This window comes from Microcaecilia unicolor, chromosome 10 (assembly GCF_901765095.1).
Source record: "Microcaecilia unicolor chromosome 10, aMicUni1.1, whole genome shotgun sequence".
Taxonomy (NCBI): domain Eukaryota; kingdom Metazoa; phylum Chordata; class Amphibia; order Gymnophiona; family Siphonopidae; genus Microcaecilia; species Microcaecilia unicolor.
Window position 1 is genome coordinate 217,921,321 of NC_044040.1, and position 17,590 is coordinate 217,938,910.

The following is a 17,590-nucleotide window of genomic DNA, read 5'->3' on the forward strand; positions in this document are numbered from 1 at the left end:
AAGGCCCCTAACTTTGGAACTCACTCCACCCTCATATCAACCTCCTTAGGTGCATTTAAAAGGCACCACAAGACCCACCTCTTCTCTGAAGATTCTGGACTCCCAATCACCTAATCACTATATCTCGCTTTCTCTACAATGACTTCTATCACTTCTCTAGCTTTATTTCTTTTTTAGATTTGTAAACCGCATAGAAGTCCCCTGGCCCATGCGGTATATCAAGCTCAATAAATTAATAAATATGCTGAAGGCATTGTGAGAAAATCTGTTCCTGTACACTTGTACTGAGAAGCAGAAAGATCTGGCATGGGTAATCTCGCTCAATGACCACTCATAGGATCTAAGTGACTGAGCTCGTCTACCAACTGGTATTATGCTCCGGCCCAAGGCACTGGAGGCACCAAGCGTGAGTATCGGTTTGCGAGATCTGCCGGCCGCACCGACCACACTTCTTGAATCCACTCGGGACCTTCGAGGACATTGACGGAAAAATCGCGTCGGCGAAGTCAAAGTCGTCGATGGTGGCGGTGAAAAGCACACCTGAAAAAAAGAAAACGACCGTGCGGCCACAAGGCCGCAACGAGGCGCCCCCGCGGCTAAAAGACGACAAGGGGACAAACATTTTTTTTTTTACAGAAGAAAGAAAAATTACGCGAACGCGTTCGTAAAGAGAAAAACTCCGGTTTCCGGGGCTGACAGAGAGAGAGAGACGGTAACACGTCTCTCTCCAGCGCGGAATAGAAAAAAACTGAGCGGGAACGGTCGCGCACGGGCGGGAAGATGGCCGCGCATGCGCGGTGGGCATGCCCTGCGTGCGGGACCACCCGCGAAGTTTTGTTCCGGTTGGTGGGGGCTGCCATGGACGTCAACCCAGTCGTGAGAACAAGCAGCCTGCTTGTCCTCGGAGAACATAATATACCTGGGCTGCACAAAGACCTTACTTAAGAGACTTCAAACCATTCAAAATACGGCAATCAGACTAATCTTCAGGCTATCAAAATTCGACAGGGTCTCCCCCCTTTTTACATCAAACTACACTGGCTGCCCATCCAGCCGAGAGTGCTCTTCAAACTGGCATGCCTCCTGTTCAAAACACTACATGGACTGATCAACCAGAACTAGAAGACAGGAAGCTGCCAACTTTTTCACTTTCCCCTCATCTAAGGGTAATAAGAGACCAGTGCTCTTTGACAAATCTATTGCCGTTCAGGCAGCCAGACTTTGGAAAAACATTGCCAGAACGTTCTCTCCCTCACAACCATACCTCACATTTCGAAAGAAGACAAAAACTTTCTTATTCAAGAAATATGTACTTTAATTAGATTTCTGCTTGTCGCCAAAATAAATAATGTTCTGATCTTTATAACCATTAAGATACTCGTAAACCAATTACAACTGAAAATGTAAAATCAAATCAGATAGGCGAGGTACCCATAAAGCTACCCCCAGGTAACAACTTTACAACAGTGTAATAAAGGAAAGAGCTAGTACCTAAAAAGGAAGGAGGAGGAAGTAGTTTGGTAAACACTTAAAGAGGAAGGATGCCTTTCGGACCTGTGTAGGAACGGGATGGGGGGGGGGGGATTTCTACTGTACATATACAAAAGAGCCATATTTTACACCTGAGAACCCCAAAAAGTGCCTATTTGAAGCTCAGGTGTGTGTGTGTGTGCGCATTTATAAAAAGCCATCCAGAATCAGCCCCAGTGGCGCCGACATACACATTTCCACCTGCTCCAAAGTTTCTGTGAATTTGTGCATGTGCTCCATGCATGTACTCACATCTTTTATTAGAACTCTGCCCCAGAACACCCACACACAATGCACATGTGACGTCCTGATGCACGTTTATAAAAGGCCTTTTCCACATGTTAAAATAGGATTTACATATGGAAAACTCTTTCTACACTTCTTAAACACTTCTATTCATCACCAGCTGTGGCCACAATAACAGATGAATTTGAAATATTATAGCACTGCGTTAAGAGGGCAATTCTCAAAAGATCACCTAAATTTAGGTGCTTAAACTGTATGCGCTAAGCACAATTTCTATAATGGCATTTATGCATGTAGCTGTTGCTATAGAATACCAGCATTGTTTGGAGTGTAACTGTCAATATTCTACAACTTAGCCCCTCCCACGTTGAGTGCTAAAGGAATTGCGCGCTACGGTTCTAGAATACCGACTAAGTACATTTACACGCGTAACTGAAAATTAGTCCCAATTATAGTTACTGCTAATTAGAGCCTAATTTCATAATTAAGTTACATACAGAACTGGCTGTAACTCTATAATCTGCACGTATCACTTTTTGCACTGAGCGTGAAAATGTGTGCACAAGATTTATTTTTTTATTTTTTTATTACATTTGTACCCTGCACGTTCCCACTCATGGCAGGCTCAATGCGGCTTACATGGGGCAACGGAGGGTTAAGTGACTTGCCCAGAGTCACAAGGAGCTGCCTGTGCCTGAAGTGGGAATCGAACTCAGTTCCTCAGTTCCCCAGGACCAAAGTCCACCACCCTAACCACTAGGCCACTCCTCCACTGAGATTAGAGAATTAGGGCTCAATGTGTAACAACCCAGGGCACTTCCATAACTGTATGTTTTCTGAGAAGCTATTCTGGGGCTCTTAAGAAAAGGTTGGCGTCTTTCAAGCCAGAGGATGCCATGTTGTAAGGATTGTGGCGTAACGATAAGAGTGGAAAACACTTAGTCCCCTGATGAAGCTCAATGCAAGAGTGAAACAGAGAGCCCCATTGGGCAGAAAGTGAAGCTAAGTGTCTTGAAATATTTATATCACTTTTGAATAATATATGAAATTAAGTGCCTTTAACAGCAAAGTCATTTTTGGTACATTAAGGTAGTTGTGCCTTTAATGTTGCAATCACTTCTGAAGAGAAAAGAAGAATAGACAATTTAATTGAAAATATTAAAAAGTTACCAAAATAAATATAAAATATAGAGTTCTTTGACCAATGCTAATACTGGAGCCTAAGAAACGCCAGCACTTAGAAATTTTGGTCTGCTGCCGAGTGAGGACTTTTGAGGTCTTTCTATCCATTACATAATTGATGTGATTAAGTCTCACAGTGGGAAAAATCATTTTTGTAAGAATAGAGTTTCAGCTTATTATTTAATTGCTCTTAAGAAAAGTACAGAATAGAGAATGACACGGGGACAAATTGAACAATTATGATTTTACATTTAAATCTTTTTATTAAAGTATAAAAAGGAACAATATGCTGTGCAATTGTTGTATATAAATTACAAATAGAAAACAATAATAACGAGCAGCTATAACCCTCCCACCACCACCACCCTCTACCCTTCCAACCCCAACAACATCTGACTTCTACTACCCCAAGGAATCCTAATCCACTCTGTTAAAATGTCCACGGTACAAAATACAACCCGTTCTGTATGCCCTAGAGGGGAGAAATATGCCCTGTGAAGCACTGTTATGATTTTCAACAATCTCAGCATTCAGTCTAACTGTGCTGTCTTCCACAGTCCTTCCTGCAATAGAAGATGTCTTCTTAGAAGATGTTCTGGTGGCAGGAATGTACAGGATCCCCCATGCAACTTTTGCTAGCTGTGGCCAGCATATTTGCTTGTTTTTCCAATAAATAAAAATATTGTCGTCTGCATCAATCAAACATAAATAACAGTCCGTTTCAAAGTTTGTCCCTGTCCTCAAGGGCTCTGTTCACATCCCCGCCCCATTCTCATGGGATCTGTCCCCGTCCCTGTGTCATTCTCTAGTACAGATGTGAACACCTATGCTTATGCGTAATAACAAAGATTAGCTCACATGTAATCATTCTGTAAGAATGACCCTATACACTGCACACAAATATACGATACAATACTGGATGAATGACAAGAGCATGATGAGAACAAATGAAACATCTTACGCAACTAAAAAGACTACAACTTGCAGATGTAAAACTGACAGCTCAAAAAGAACAGAGAGGTCAGCCAATGATACAGGAAACAGTGCTAGAACTAGCTACACCGCTGAGTGAGCCTCGATGACATTTAGCTTGGTACAGGGGTTGCTGAGGGCACAGTGAATATACCTTACTGACCCAAATGTAAAATGTTCTTGATTCTATTCCATGTAAATTTCATGCTATGCATATAAAAAAATCTGTTTATGTAACTATTGCTGGGGTCTTCACATCCAATACAGGGCTAGGAACATTTTCGAAAGAGAAGGGCGCTCATCTTCCGACACAAATCGAGAGATGGGCATCCTTCTCTCAGGGTTGCCCAAATTGGCATAATCGAAAGCCAATTTTGGGTGTCCTCAACTGCAGTCCATCGCGGGGATGACCAAAGTTCACGGTGGCATGTCAGAGGCATAGCGAAGGCGGGTCTGGAGAGTGCTTAAGAGATGGGCGTCCTCGGCCGATAATGGAAAAAAGAAGGACGTCCCTGACGAGCATTTGGTCGACTTTACTTGGTCCAATTTTTTTCACGACCAAGCTTAAAAAATGTGCCCAAACTGACCAGCTGACCACCAGAGGGAATCGGGGATGACCTTCCCTTACTCCCCCAGTGGTCACTAACCCCCTCCCACCTTAAAAAGAAAAATTAAAAAAAAAATTTTGCCAGCCTCTATGCCAGCCTCAAATGTCATACCCAGCTCCATGACAGCAGTATGCTGGTCCCTGGAGCAGTTTTAGTGGGTGCAGTGCACTTCAGGCAGGCGGACCCAGGCCCATCCCCCCATCTGTTACACTTGTGCTGGTAAATGGGAGCCCTCCAAAACCCACCCAAAACCCACTGTACCCACATGTAGGTGCCCCCCTTCACCTCTTAGGGCTAAGGTAGTGGTGTACAGTTGTGGGGAGGGGGTTTTGGGGGGGGGGGGGAGCTGGGGGGCTCAGCACCGAAGGTAAGGGAGCTATGCACCTGGGAGCAATTTGTGAAGTCCACTGCAGTGCCCCCTAGGGTGCCCGGCTGGTGTCCTGGCATGTCAGGGGGACCAGTGCACTACGAATGCTGATGGGCTTCCTTGGTTTCCATTAGCGCCGAAAACAGGGGACGACCATCTCAAAGGTCCACCATCTCAACATTTAGGTCGAACATCTCTAAGGTCAGCCTAAATGTTGAGATTTGGGCGTCCCCGACCGTATTATCAAAACGAAAGATGGACGCCCATCTTGTTTCGATAATAGCGGTTTCCCCGCCCCTTCGCCGGGATATCCTTAGAGATGGGCGTCCCCGTTCGATTATGCCCCTCTTATCCAATCAGCAGTTTGACTGAAATTCCCACTTAACTCAGTACTTTCCACTTCAATTTTATTTCAGCCTTTCCTAGAGAATAAAATCAAACAAAACTAGTTTTATCAAAGCGATGCAGCCTTCAATGTAATACTTTACAACTGTGTTTCAAGGGCAGCCCCCATCCTATCACAGAAAGGCACCAGTTGTACAGCCACTGAGAACATTTAGGTGCAATGGACAAGTAGATTAACCCAAGAACTGATTGCATGGAGAAGAATTCCACCAACCTGCACTCCGGAGGCAGAGGTTCATGAGAAGGGCCACAGAGTACTCCACGGTATAATCCGAGAGACAGTCTGTATCCTCAAGTACATCAACCAGCCAGAAAATGATGCCAGCTCTGATCATATCAGACTGCAGGGCACGTCTGAGGGCAGAAAGGAGGACAGCATGTTAGCATTATTCTAGTCACAGCTACCAGAACCCTCATCCACACTCTCATCACCTCTCGCTTGGACTACTGCAACTTGCTTCTCACAGGTCTTCCACTCAGCCATCTCTCTCCTCTTCAATCTGTTCAAAATTCTGCTGCACGATTAATATTTCGTCAAAGTCGCTATGCCCATATCAGCCCTCTTCTGAAGTCACTTCACTGGCTCCCTATCCGTTTTCATATACAGTTCAAGCTCCTCTTATTAACCTACACGTGCATTCACTGTGCTGCCCCTCACTACCTCTCCACCCTCATCTCTCCCTACACTCCTTCCCAGGAATTCCGTTCACTAGGCAAATCTCTCCTAATTGCACCCTTCTCCTCCATCGCTAACTCCAGACTCCGTTCCTTTTATCTTGCCGCACCTTATGCCTGGAATAGACTTCCTGAGCCATTACGTCAAGCTCCATCCCTGGCCGCCTTCAAATCTGGGCTAAAGGCCTACCTGTTTGATGCTGCTTTTAATTCCTAACCTGTCACCTGCTCGTAACCTTTATCTTGTCTTCCTCTCTTCAATAGTCCCCTTTTCCCTATGTGTCCTATCTGTCTGTCCTACCATTATCCCTTATTTGTCCTGTCTGCCTGTCCCGATTTAGATTGTAAGCTCTTTTGAGCAGGGACTGTCTTTTCTTCATGTTCAATTGTGAAGCGCTGCGTACGACTGGTAGCGCTATAGAAATGATTTGTAGTAGTAGCCCTGCACCTGCTGCTTTTTCGGTTATGGAGGTCGAATGAACTGCCCTGTATTCTCTGCCGAGGTTGCCTACAGCACTTTCAGAGCTTGGAGTGGCCATTATTCAGTGGGAAAACCACACACACAAAACAGCTACCTTGGGAACAACCCCTCATCCACATTAGCTACAACTTGTTAATAAAATGGAGGGATGTGGCCACAACCTTGTTTCCCACAGGAGGAGGGAAGGACGCCCGAGAGCCTTCAGCATCATTTATGTACTAAGTACTAAATACTGCATCATGTGAGCACCAGAGAAAAAGTCCATCCAAAATATACACAAGGGTCACTCCCCCACTCTCTTCCAGCCCTGGGACACCCCCTTTGTACTTGGCTATATTCACAACTATTTCCTATAATACTCTATCTTTTACCACTCCTCCGCATTCCCTGTTCCTTTTCTCTCCCTGTCTCACATCTGCTTCCCTCTCCCCATCCCTTTCTGCCCACCAGCCCTCCTCTATCTTCTCCTTTCACCTCTCCTACTTCCATAGTGCTTCCTTTGTTCCTTTACGTTCTCAAGCCCATTCACTTTCCTCTACTTTCTCCTCCTCTCCCTTCTCAGTACTTTCCTTGTTCCTCTTTATCCTCGCATCTTTCCATCTCCCCAGCCCCCCTCCCTTTCCTCTCTGTCTCCTTTTTCCCTCTCTTCTCTCCTCAGTACATCTTTTGTACCTCCCTATGCTTACATTTTTCCCCTCTTACCAATCCTCCTCCCTGTCCTCTTCTCTCCTTTCATTCTCTTGTCCCTCTTTCCTTCCTCCTCAGTACTTCTCTTGTTCCTCACGTCCCCCCCCCCCCCCCGCTCTTCTCAGCTCCTCCCTTTCCTCTTCTCCCTCTCCATCTGCTCTTCTCAGCTTCTCCCTTTCCAGAAGCAGGAGCTGTATTTTTTCTGGTGTGTTTCTTTTATTGTGCATTATTTACACTTAATGCTGGTCTCTGATGCCAAATGGAGTTACAAAATCAGTGAAAAGGGTCCCAAAAACAGGTACCGTCTGCTTGGACTTCCACTCTGTCTTGTAACTGCAGTCACCACTGGATCTGTGAGTCTGTTTACGTTCCCAGATCCCATCCCCTCCTTATCTGTGGGCTTCCTTTTAGGCCCAGATGCATCAACCAAACGTTAAAAAATCAAAATCATAAAAGTCCTTACCAAATTTTAAAAAACGAAGAATGCACTAAAAAAACAGCTCAGAAATGTTCGGTGTGGTACTGAAAAGTAAGCTCATTTTCAAAGCACTTAGCCTCCCAAAGTTCCATAGAAACCTATGGAACTTAGCCTCCCAAAGTGCTTTGAAAATATGCCTCATTGTATCATACGTTCGTAATCCCCGTCGGTAATCGGCCCCCCAAACATTATGCTGGCTGCTCTGCGCATGCCACAAACCGTGAAAACAAAAAAACCACAAACATGTGGCTCCCAAAATCAAAACAAAAATCAAAAAAGGATCGGGAGGGGGCAAAGGCGCTCATCAGGGCCGTCCTGTATGGACGGCCTTGCCCCCCCCACCCCGCCCGAGGTCGCTGCTGCTCCCCGCTTCCCCCTGCATTATAAATTAAAAAGCAAAACTAAAATCATTACTTTAGCAGCCCCGGCCGGCCCCCCTCCCTTCTTCTCTACTGTTTCGCCCCACAGCTCTGCCTCCCGACATCCTCCGCCCTGTGCCCTGCCCCCTCCTGGTGTCGTCGCCGCCATTCCCCCCCTCCACCGGGCCCCCCTCCCACTTTAATATTCCCTTATCTCTTGTTTGTCCTGTTTGTCTGTCCTAATTAGATTGTAAGCTCTGTTCAAGTGTAGAGCGCTGCGTACGTCTAGTAGCGCTATAGAAATGATAAGTAGTAGTAGTAGTATGCTAATCTCCTGAGGACACAAAGACCATATGAATTTCCAATCACCTAAATGTTCACAAACCTTGAAGGTAAGATATGCCATCTCTGTCCGAGACTGTGCTTTTGCAGCAGATCCAGAATAAGATCCCGAGGCATCTGCATGTCCCTTGGTGTCAGGTTCTGGATGTCTGAAAACCAGCATTTAGACATCCATATTCTATAGATTTTATAAAACCAGGATATGGGAGTCTAAAAGTGCAATATGTTCATATGGCAAGGGGTGGTCTGGGTGTATTTTAGGCAGGGCTAGGGAGGGGCCAAAATATGGACGTCCAACTCCGATCACAGATTAGAGAAGGGGTGTCCAAACCCAAAAAGATGGACACTGTTATTTAGACCTGGCACGGCATGAACAAGTTACAGAAAGATGCTCTGATTGAGCAGCTGCCCACTGGAGGGGTTAATGGCAAATTTTGATTCTCATGGAGACACATTCAGAGGTTTAACCCTGATGCAGCCTATTGACGAAACATGATTCATATTGGTTGTGGGTCTCTTTGTGCAAGTTAAGTAAAAAATATTGTAGCTTTTAATTTTAAAAATCGCTAAGAAATAATTAAGTAAATAAACTGTTACAAGACTGGGTAAGTCATAGGACTATGTTCCTATGTGAAACAAGTTACCACCGAGGTCTTGAAATGTCATGAGATGTCTATACTGCATTTCCTGATTGAATATTGAAAATAATTACAGTGCTAGGGTTGGACATATACAACTTTTGTTTGAGAGGCTCCCACTTTAAAGATTTTGGAACCTTTAATTAGATTTATCAATCACTGGAGGGATTAAGGCATGACATCTCTTTAATCCCAAAGTTGTTGCTTTCCTCCTGCCTCTCCCCTGAAACTGAAAGGGGGATACCAGGCTGCATGATGGCTTCAGGTATTACGGGAATTCTTAATAGAGCAATAAGTAGGTCTGAGGAGTCGTCTAGTGCAGCGTTTCTCAAGTCTGATCCTGGAGTACCTCTTGCCAGTCAGGATTTGAGGATATGCATGAAAGCTTTACATATAATGGAGGCAGTGTATGCAAAGCAAGTTCATGCATATTCATCGTGGATATCCTGAAAACCTGACTGGCAAGTGCTACTCCAGGACTGGACTTGGGAAACACTGGTCTAGTGGTTAGTATAGTGGACTGTAGACCAAGGGACCCAGGTTGAAATCCCACTTTAATTTTTTTTTATTTTGTTTTCTTGTGTGCCCTCCAAGAACAGAAAAATACTTACTGTATCTGAATGTACAGCACTTGCAGGAGGTGGTTTATATATTTAGGTACAGTAGATATTTTTCTGCTCCTGGAGGAACCACATTTACAAAAACAACAAAAAAAAGAGAGTTAAAATGGGTTATCAACCTGGATCCCTTGGTTTACAGTCCACAGCACTAACCACTAGGCTGCCCCTCCGCTCTCTATGGATGTCTGTGTGGCCATTTTCCAAGAACGCTGCCATACAGATGTCTATGTGCCTTGTTTTCCCTTATTCATCATTTGGACGTTCCAGTTTGGAAAATGTCTGTTCATGCTAGACGTCTCCAGCAAACGGACGTCAGTCTCACATATTTTCAAACAGGAAGTCTCAACATATTTCCTATTCAAAAATACATGTAAGACTGACGTCTGTTATGGATGTTCTAACTTGGACGTCCCTTTGGAAATGCCCCTCCAAGTTACTGGTATTCTATAAATTTAAGTGTGCAAATGATGCTTAAATTTAGGCCCAAGTTCTAGAATGAGGGGGTAGAGAGTTTTCCTCTATGCTTTTGTAATGTTTAGAGCAGACAGGTACCAACGCTGGCTCCCTCTGTGTCTTTACCCCCCCCCCCCCCCCCCCCCCCCCCCCCCAATTCTCCCAGGAGAATGGGATGAGCAGCTTTATTTGTTATGGTTTTGGAACAGTTGCTGTAAACTGCTCTGAGCTGTTACTATGGAAAGGATAAGGAAATAGGTTGAAATAATGCTATAACCAATCTTATCATTTACATTTTTATGGGAATACAGCTGAACAAAGGGTATGAAGTCAGTCACTGAAAGCTTGCAGCACTATTATTGAGAAGGCTTTTATCTGCTTATTTATTGATAGCTTCCATGTACTTTGTACATTTGCGAAAGGCATCTATCAGCAACTGAAACTACAGTGTTGGTACTGTTCTCTCGAGGGACAAATGAGAACTCAAAAAAAAATTCACATTAACACTATCAACAGTTCCCAAACCCAGAACATTATTTTTTTATGTGGACCATCAGATGGTGAGATACACAGTTCATGGCAACCACATCTCAATTCTTCATTGGTCCATTTATATATTTTTTTTTTCACTAATTCAAAGATGTGTTCATTCCATATATGATATTCATTCCAAACAATCCATCTTTATGCTTCAAATTCAATTTATCTTATGAAGACTTGCTCCTCAGTAAAACCACTTCATCAAACCGTTAAACTAATTCAAGCTGTGACACAGTGCCGTTTTGCATATGCTGCGTCACTGAATTAGTTTTAAAAAAATTGAGATGTGCTCGCTATGAACTGTGAAAGCTTATACTACATACCTGACCATTTGATGGATACATTTTTATTCTGGTTTTGATTACTATCGATAGTGTTAATGTGAATTTTTGACTTTTCATTTGTCCCTCGAGAGAAGAGTACTACCACACTGCAGAACAGGCATAGCTATTGGGGGGGGGGGGGGGTCTCCAGGGCCCAAGCTCACCCAATCTAGGTTCAGCCCCCCCCCCCCAATCAGGCGCACAGGCTTTCTGCCCAGAGCTGCTTTTACCAATGGGCAAAAGGGGGTCCCAACTGCCCATTGACAAATTCCCCCCCCCCCCCCCCCCCCCCCACCGAGTCTGCTCTCTCTCCTTCCTCTCTTCTACTCCCTCCCTACTACCATTATCACCATCAACATAATGATGATCCCACTGGCAAAGTCCCTATCCAATGGAGGCCTCAACCCGTTTATCTATGCAGATGACGTTACAACCTACATTCCCTTCAGACATGACTTAACAGAAATAACCAATGAAATCAATGACGGCCTGAACATCATGGACTCTTGCGCAAATTCATTCCAACTGAAACTGAACACTGAAAAAACACACTGCCTCATCCTCTCATCTCAAAACAACATCCCCTTTATCATTTTCATCACCCTTCTCTGTACCTTTTCTAATTCCACTATCAGGCTCATTTTCGAAAGAGAAGGACGCCCATCTTTCGACACAAATCGGAAGATAGGTGTTGTCCTCACAGGGTCACCCAAATCGGTATAATCGAAAGCCAATTTTGGGCGTCCCCAACTGCTTTCCGTCGCAAGGACGACCAAAGTTCACAAGGGCATGTCAGAGGCATACGAAGGCGGGACATGGGCGTGCCTAACACATGGGTGTCCTCGACCCATAATGGAAAAAAAAAAGGGCGTCCCTGACTTTACCTGGTCCTGTTTTTCTTATGACCAAGGCACAAAAAGGTGACCGAACTGACCAGATGACCACCGAAGGGAATCGGGGATGACCTCCCCTTACTCCCCCAGTGGTCACTAACCCCCTCCCACCCTCAAAAAACATCTTTAAAATTTTTTTGTGCCAGCCTCTATGCCAGCCTCAAATGTCATGCTCAAGTCCATCACAGCAGTATGCAGGTCCCTGGAGCAGTTTTAGTGGGTGCAGTGCACTTCAGGCAGGCGGACCCAGGCCCATCCCCCCCTACCTGTTACACTTGTGGTGGTAAATGTGAGCCCTTCAAAACCCATCAGAAACCCATTGTACCCACATCTAGTTGCTCCCCTTCACCTGTAAGGGCTATGGTAGTGGTGTACAGTTGTGGCTGCAAGTCCTCCACAGCACCTGGAAGGCAGCTGGTGGAAGGACTAGGCACCTGGAGTGGAGGACCTGGTGGTTTGGGGTGGACCTAGGAGTCACCCCAGAGCAGGCTGGTGTCAGATGTGGGCAGGCTGGGGGAGAAGGAGGGATCGTGCAAACGAAAGTGCACCGAATCCTGATCTGTCATTCCAGAAAGGGGGAGGGGAAGATTTTGCAAATGAAATGGCACCTAGGTCCTGGCCAGAATTGTGCTAAGTCATGACAGTAGTAGCAGGAGTTGGGAACTGCGCCCATTCTTCAGCAACCATTAACGCCTTATGTTATCCAACCTCACAGGAGAAATCGCCGTCAGGCCTCGAACTTAATCACAAAAAAAGTAAGGAGTTTGCTGATAAGGAATTAATGTGCATGGTTGAATTGTAAAGACTGCTAATTGCTACTGGGTAAAAGGTGATTATGGTCGCTCTGATCTGGAGGTTTATGTATAACCCAGGCACTACCGCTCGTCGGATCCCTATGAGTAGATTTCTTTTATAGCTTTCTCTCCTGGCTTTTATGACTTTTACTAGGAAATGTGAAACATAAGTGCTAAACCCACTCCCACATAGGGTTTAGTGGATTCTAAACCCAGATTGCAAAACCCCAGTCTAGGTGATAAGGTAAAGTGAAACAGCCCCGGGTACAATTAGGAGCTTTGGCTTTCCTGGTTTCCATTGACCACTCTTTGCAGTCCAATACATTCTGCTCATAGGGACATGTCTAGACTATCGTTCAGTGAATCCAGACTGCCCCAATTTGACTGCCCCGATCGGACCGACCGTTCACTTGTCTATTAGATTGTAAGCTCTTTGAGCAGGGACTGTCTCTCTTTGTTAAATTGTACAGCGCTGCGTAACCCTAGTAGCGCTCTAGAAATGTTAAGTAGTAGTAGTAGTAGTACTATCAATGGAGTTTGCATTCGTCATCATAGTGACTCTTCAGTCCATCTCTAGACGCTGAAACATTCCTGAATGGGATCAAGTTAAACTGGTTCCACGTATTGAGGGAACTCCGTTCCAGTTAATATTGGACTATCCAGGTGCATTTCAAGGTCTCAATGTGGAAAAACATTATTGTGCCGCAAGCTCTGCCTGTCTGCGAGGAAATGCGTGATGAAGTATTGGACCTCGGTAGATTCCCCTGAATTTTGGCACTGGCGTAACAATGTGCACCAGTTGATGTCATGGGAGGCAAGAGAGGCAAAGGGATCATGTAAGCGCAAAGCACGCTTTCTTAAGGTTTGGGATGCTTGTTGGACACCTTAACCCAGAGAGGAAGAAGCCTTATTCTTAATTCGCTGTGAGAGGTCTAGAATGTGGCGTGGATACTGATCGCGAGATATGTTCCTGAGCAGAAGAAGGGGAGGGTAGGTAAGGGTGGGGATAATAGGTGGAGGGGAGGAATATATGGGGAGGGGGGGCTATGATACTTACAGGCAAGATGAGGACTGTTTTTTGTTGACAATCATACTACTGGTATGTATGAGATTTTAGATAGTAATTTAGAAATAACGTTATTGTTGATTTGATTGACTATCCAGCTCATTTTTGAAAGTGATCGCCGCCCATCTTCCGACACTTCAGACAGGTGGACCCAGGCCCATAACCCCTACATGTTACACTTGTGGTGGTAAATAGGAGCCCTCCAAAACCCACCCAAAAACCCACTGTACCCACATGTAGGTGACCCCTTCACCCCTTAGGGATATGGTAATGGTGTAGAGTTGTGTGGAGTGTGTTTTTGGGGGGGATTTGGGGGGCTAAACAACCAAGGGAAGGGAGCTATGCACCTGGGAGCTATTTTTATTTTTTAATTTTTAGAAGTGTCCCCTAGGGTGCCCGGTTGGTGTCCTGGCATGTGAGGGGGGCCAGTGCACTACAAATGCTGGCTCCTCCCATGAGCAAATGCCTTGGATTTGGCCGGGTTTGAGGTCACCGGCATTATTTTCCATTTTGGCCGAAAACTGATGCTGGCCATCTCAAACCCGGGCCCAACCATATTACCGAAGAAAAAGATGGCCAGCCATCTTTTTCGAAAATACGGTTGGCTCCGCCCACTTACGGTGCTGGCCCCAGAGATGGCCACCCATAGAGATGGCCGGCGCCGTTCCATTGTGCCCCTCTATATCAGCTTCATCTTTAACTATGCAAGAAAGAGTTTTGGATTTAGGATTAGGATTTGTTCCTTCTTCAATAAAGTGATGTGTTTGCCGTGTTAGTCCACTTTTAAAGGTAATAAATAAAAATAAAACAAAACATAGAAAAGAAAACAAGATGATACGTTTTTTATTGGACTAACCTACTAAATTTTTGATTAGCTTTCGAAGGTAACCCTTTGCTTATTTCTGATCTGAAGAAGAAGGGTTACCTCGAAAGCTAATCAAAAAATGTCTATTTATTTCCTTCTTCAAGATACGACCCTTTTGAAACCCAGATAGCTATCCACAGATTCATTAGGAAGATAGATTAAGGAATTTGTTTCCTCCTGGACGAATATGTAGATTGCTCGGTCGTTACTTCAAAATCACATTGGTGATCTCTTGGACATATGCATCCAGCAATTTGTACTTTTTAAAATGTGATTTTACATGATTTGCAAGAGGCGGAAGCTAAATTTTTTGGGAGACAGCGCAAACACCATAATATGTCGAAGTCTGAATATGTTGCTCTAAAACAACTTCAAGATATGTCTGATGTTATAATAACTAGAACTGATAAGGGTGGAGCTGTGGTAGTGCTATCTAGAACTCAGTATCTGGAAGAGGCATAAAGACAACTGAATAATAATACTTACATAACATACTCCAGATCTTACGGTAAATATATCTGCATTGTTTAAACAGGCTAAGGCTGAAGATCTTTCGACAATCAAGGAAAGACAATATCTTTTGGAACTTCATCCCAAGACACCTTGTCTTTATTTTTTACCTAAGATTCATAAGTCGTTATTTCAACCCCCAGGTATTTTTTGAGACCAATTGTTTAGAATGTTTTTTGAAGATGCTGAGATCTCGCCTATACCAGAGTATTGTTTTCTGGTAGCATTGTGTCCTTATATACAAAAATTCCTCATGAAGGTACTTTGAAAGCTATCAAAGATCAGAACCTCAATGAATTCCTGCATCATTTCTTTTACACCTTGCCTATTTAGTTCTTCATCATAGGTATTTTTGGTTTAATGGACATTATTTCCAACAAATCCATGGTGTAGCCATGGGTGCATTTTTTGCCCCTTCAGTGGCTACTAGCTATCTTTGATAGAGGAACAAGAACTTTATCCATCTATTTGGTTTAATTAATTTGGAAGAGGTTTCTTGATGATAATCTTTATTTTTACCAGCACATTAGTATTACCACAATTTTTGGAGTGGCTTAATTCAATTTGTGGCATCATTAGATAAGTCAGTTGTTGATTTTTTGGATGTGCATAAAACAGTTAGGGCCTTGTTTACTAAGGTGCGCTAATGTTTTTAGAACGCGCTAATGCTTGAGACACCCATAAAGCATTAGCCTCAGCTAAGACAGTTAGCCCCTAAATGGGCTAAGCACCACCCAGAAATCAATGGATCGTAATAATCTACTGCGTTTTCATAGTTACCATCCACGTAAGCTAAAAGAAAGTCTGTCAGTTAGTCGATTTCTACACTCAAGGAGCATTTGCTCTTCTTTGGTTGAATTTACATACCAGGCATCAGGGTCTGAAGTAAAGATTAACAGACAGAGGATATCCACAGTATGTTATTAAAAAAGCTTATTTACAAGCAAGGTTTGCTCAGCGTGATCTTCTGCAATTCAACAGATAGCCTTCAGAAGATGTTTTGCCAAATGTGCTACCATACTCCGTTATCTTCACCTACTCCAGGTATTATACGCCACCACTGGCACGTGTTACAACGTTTGCCCTGTCCATTAGAAAAGCAACATTCTTGCTATGGACAGTGCCAGTGGCCTGCCTCTACAATTGAAGCATGTGAATGGACCACCACAACTGATCGCCATCTACTAGCCGGAAATAATACATCTTGTACTTCTTCCTATGTGGTACATATGATACTTATGTCCCTGTAATAAAATGTACATAGGAAGAAATACACAACCAGTGAAATTACATCTTAACGAGCATAAATCTCACATGAGCACATCTGGTCCCCATCTATATATCTGCACTTGGCCCCTCAGCTATATGGTAAGCTGTATTGTAGAAATGTTAGATATTTCATTAGTATTATGCTGACATCGTATTATATCTCTGTAATTTGAATTTCAGTGCTATTAAATGTGTATATTTTGATCCTGTGTCATGCTAGTCCTATAATCCAATGTTTACTTCATTTATTGTATTTATGTTTATACTTGGTCAGTGGAATGCGGGTAGAGGATGTAGTAACAGTGGTTAGTGTATCTGGGTTTAAAAAAGGTTTGGACAAGTACCTGGAGGAAAAGTCTATAGTCTACTATTGAGACAGACACGGGGAAGCCACTGCTTGCCCTGGGATTGATAGCATGGAATGTTACCCCTATTTGGGATTCTGCCAGGGGATTGGCCACGGTGGAAACAGGATACTGGGCTAGATGGACCATTGGTCTGACCCAGTATGGCTATTATGGCTCTTCTTATGTTCATATGGTGACTTTGAACGCCTGCTGAATTATAAAGAACAGTGATGAATTTCTGAGTTACATACAGTGACCCCTAGTGGCCTCAATGAAGAACTAGAGTGGATGTCCTTGATATGATCTGATTGGTTGGACTACCCTATAATCAGTGCTTTTTTTGTAGAAAAAAAGGTGCCGGTACTCATTATGGGCGGGGTCACCACACATGGCTCCACCCCTATGATAGCCACACCCACATTAACCACACCCCCTATACCAGCCATGGCGCATATAAACAGACATCATTGAAAATATTACAGTACTATAGGAGAAAAAAATAACGTGATTTTTTTTCATTATAAATAATCTCTGTAAGCTCTTACAGCTCCAGTATACCCAGTGCAAAATAAGACAGCCAATGTAAATTCTCAAATTGGACATATTACAAACACTAAAATGAAAATAAAATGATTTTTTTCTACCTTTGTTGTCTGGTGACTGTTTTTCTTTCCATATTGGTCCCAGTCTGTGATTCTCCTTTCTTTGTTTTCGCTTAACTCTTCTGTGCCATTTGTCATTTTTGTCTCCTTTTTCATTGCTTTCTTCAATATTTTTCAGGCTCTCTCTCTGACCAGATTTAATTCATTCTTACTATCCATTCTTTAATTTCCTTCATCTACCTGTGGCTTTTCATCTTTTCCTCACCCTTATTCTCCCCATGCCCCTTCCTCTTATTCTCCAGTCTTTCTCTATTCCCCTTTTCCATCCAGCAGCTCTG

General features: G+C 43.8%; 1 protein-coding gene across 1 annotated transcript in view; it reads right to left on the reverse strand.

The window, feature by feature from the left end:
- The window catches only part of ARMC9 (armadillo repeat containing 9), a 148,723-nt gene that overhangs the window by 59,739 nt on the left and 71,394 nt on the right, over positions 1 to 17,590 (reverse strand). Inside the window, 1 exon segment of the mRNA XM_030216555.1 lies at positions 5,525 to 5,664. Coding sequence (XP_030072415.1) covers positions 5,525 to 5,664 — 140 coding nt within the window.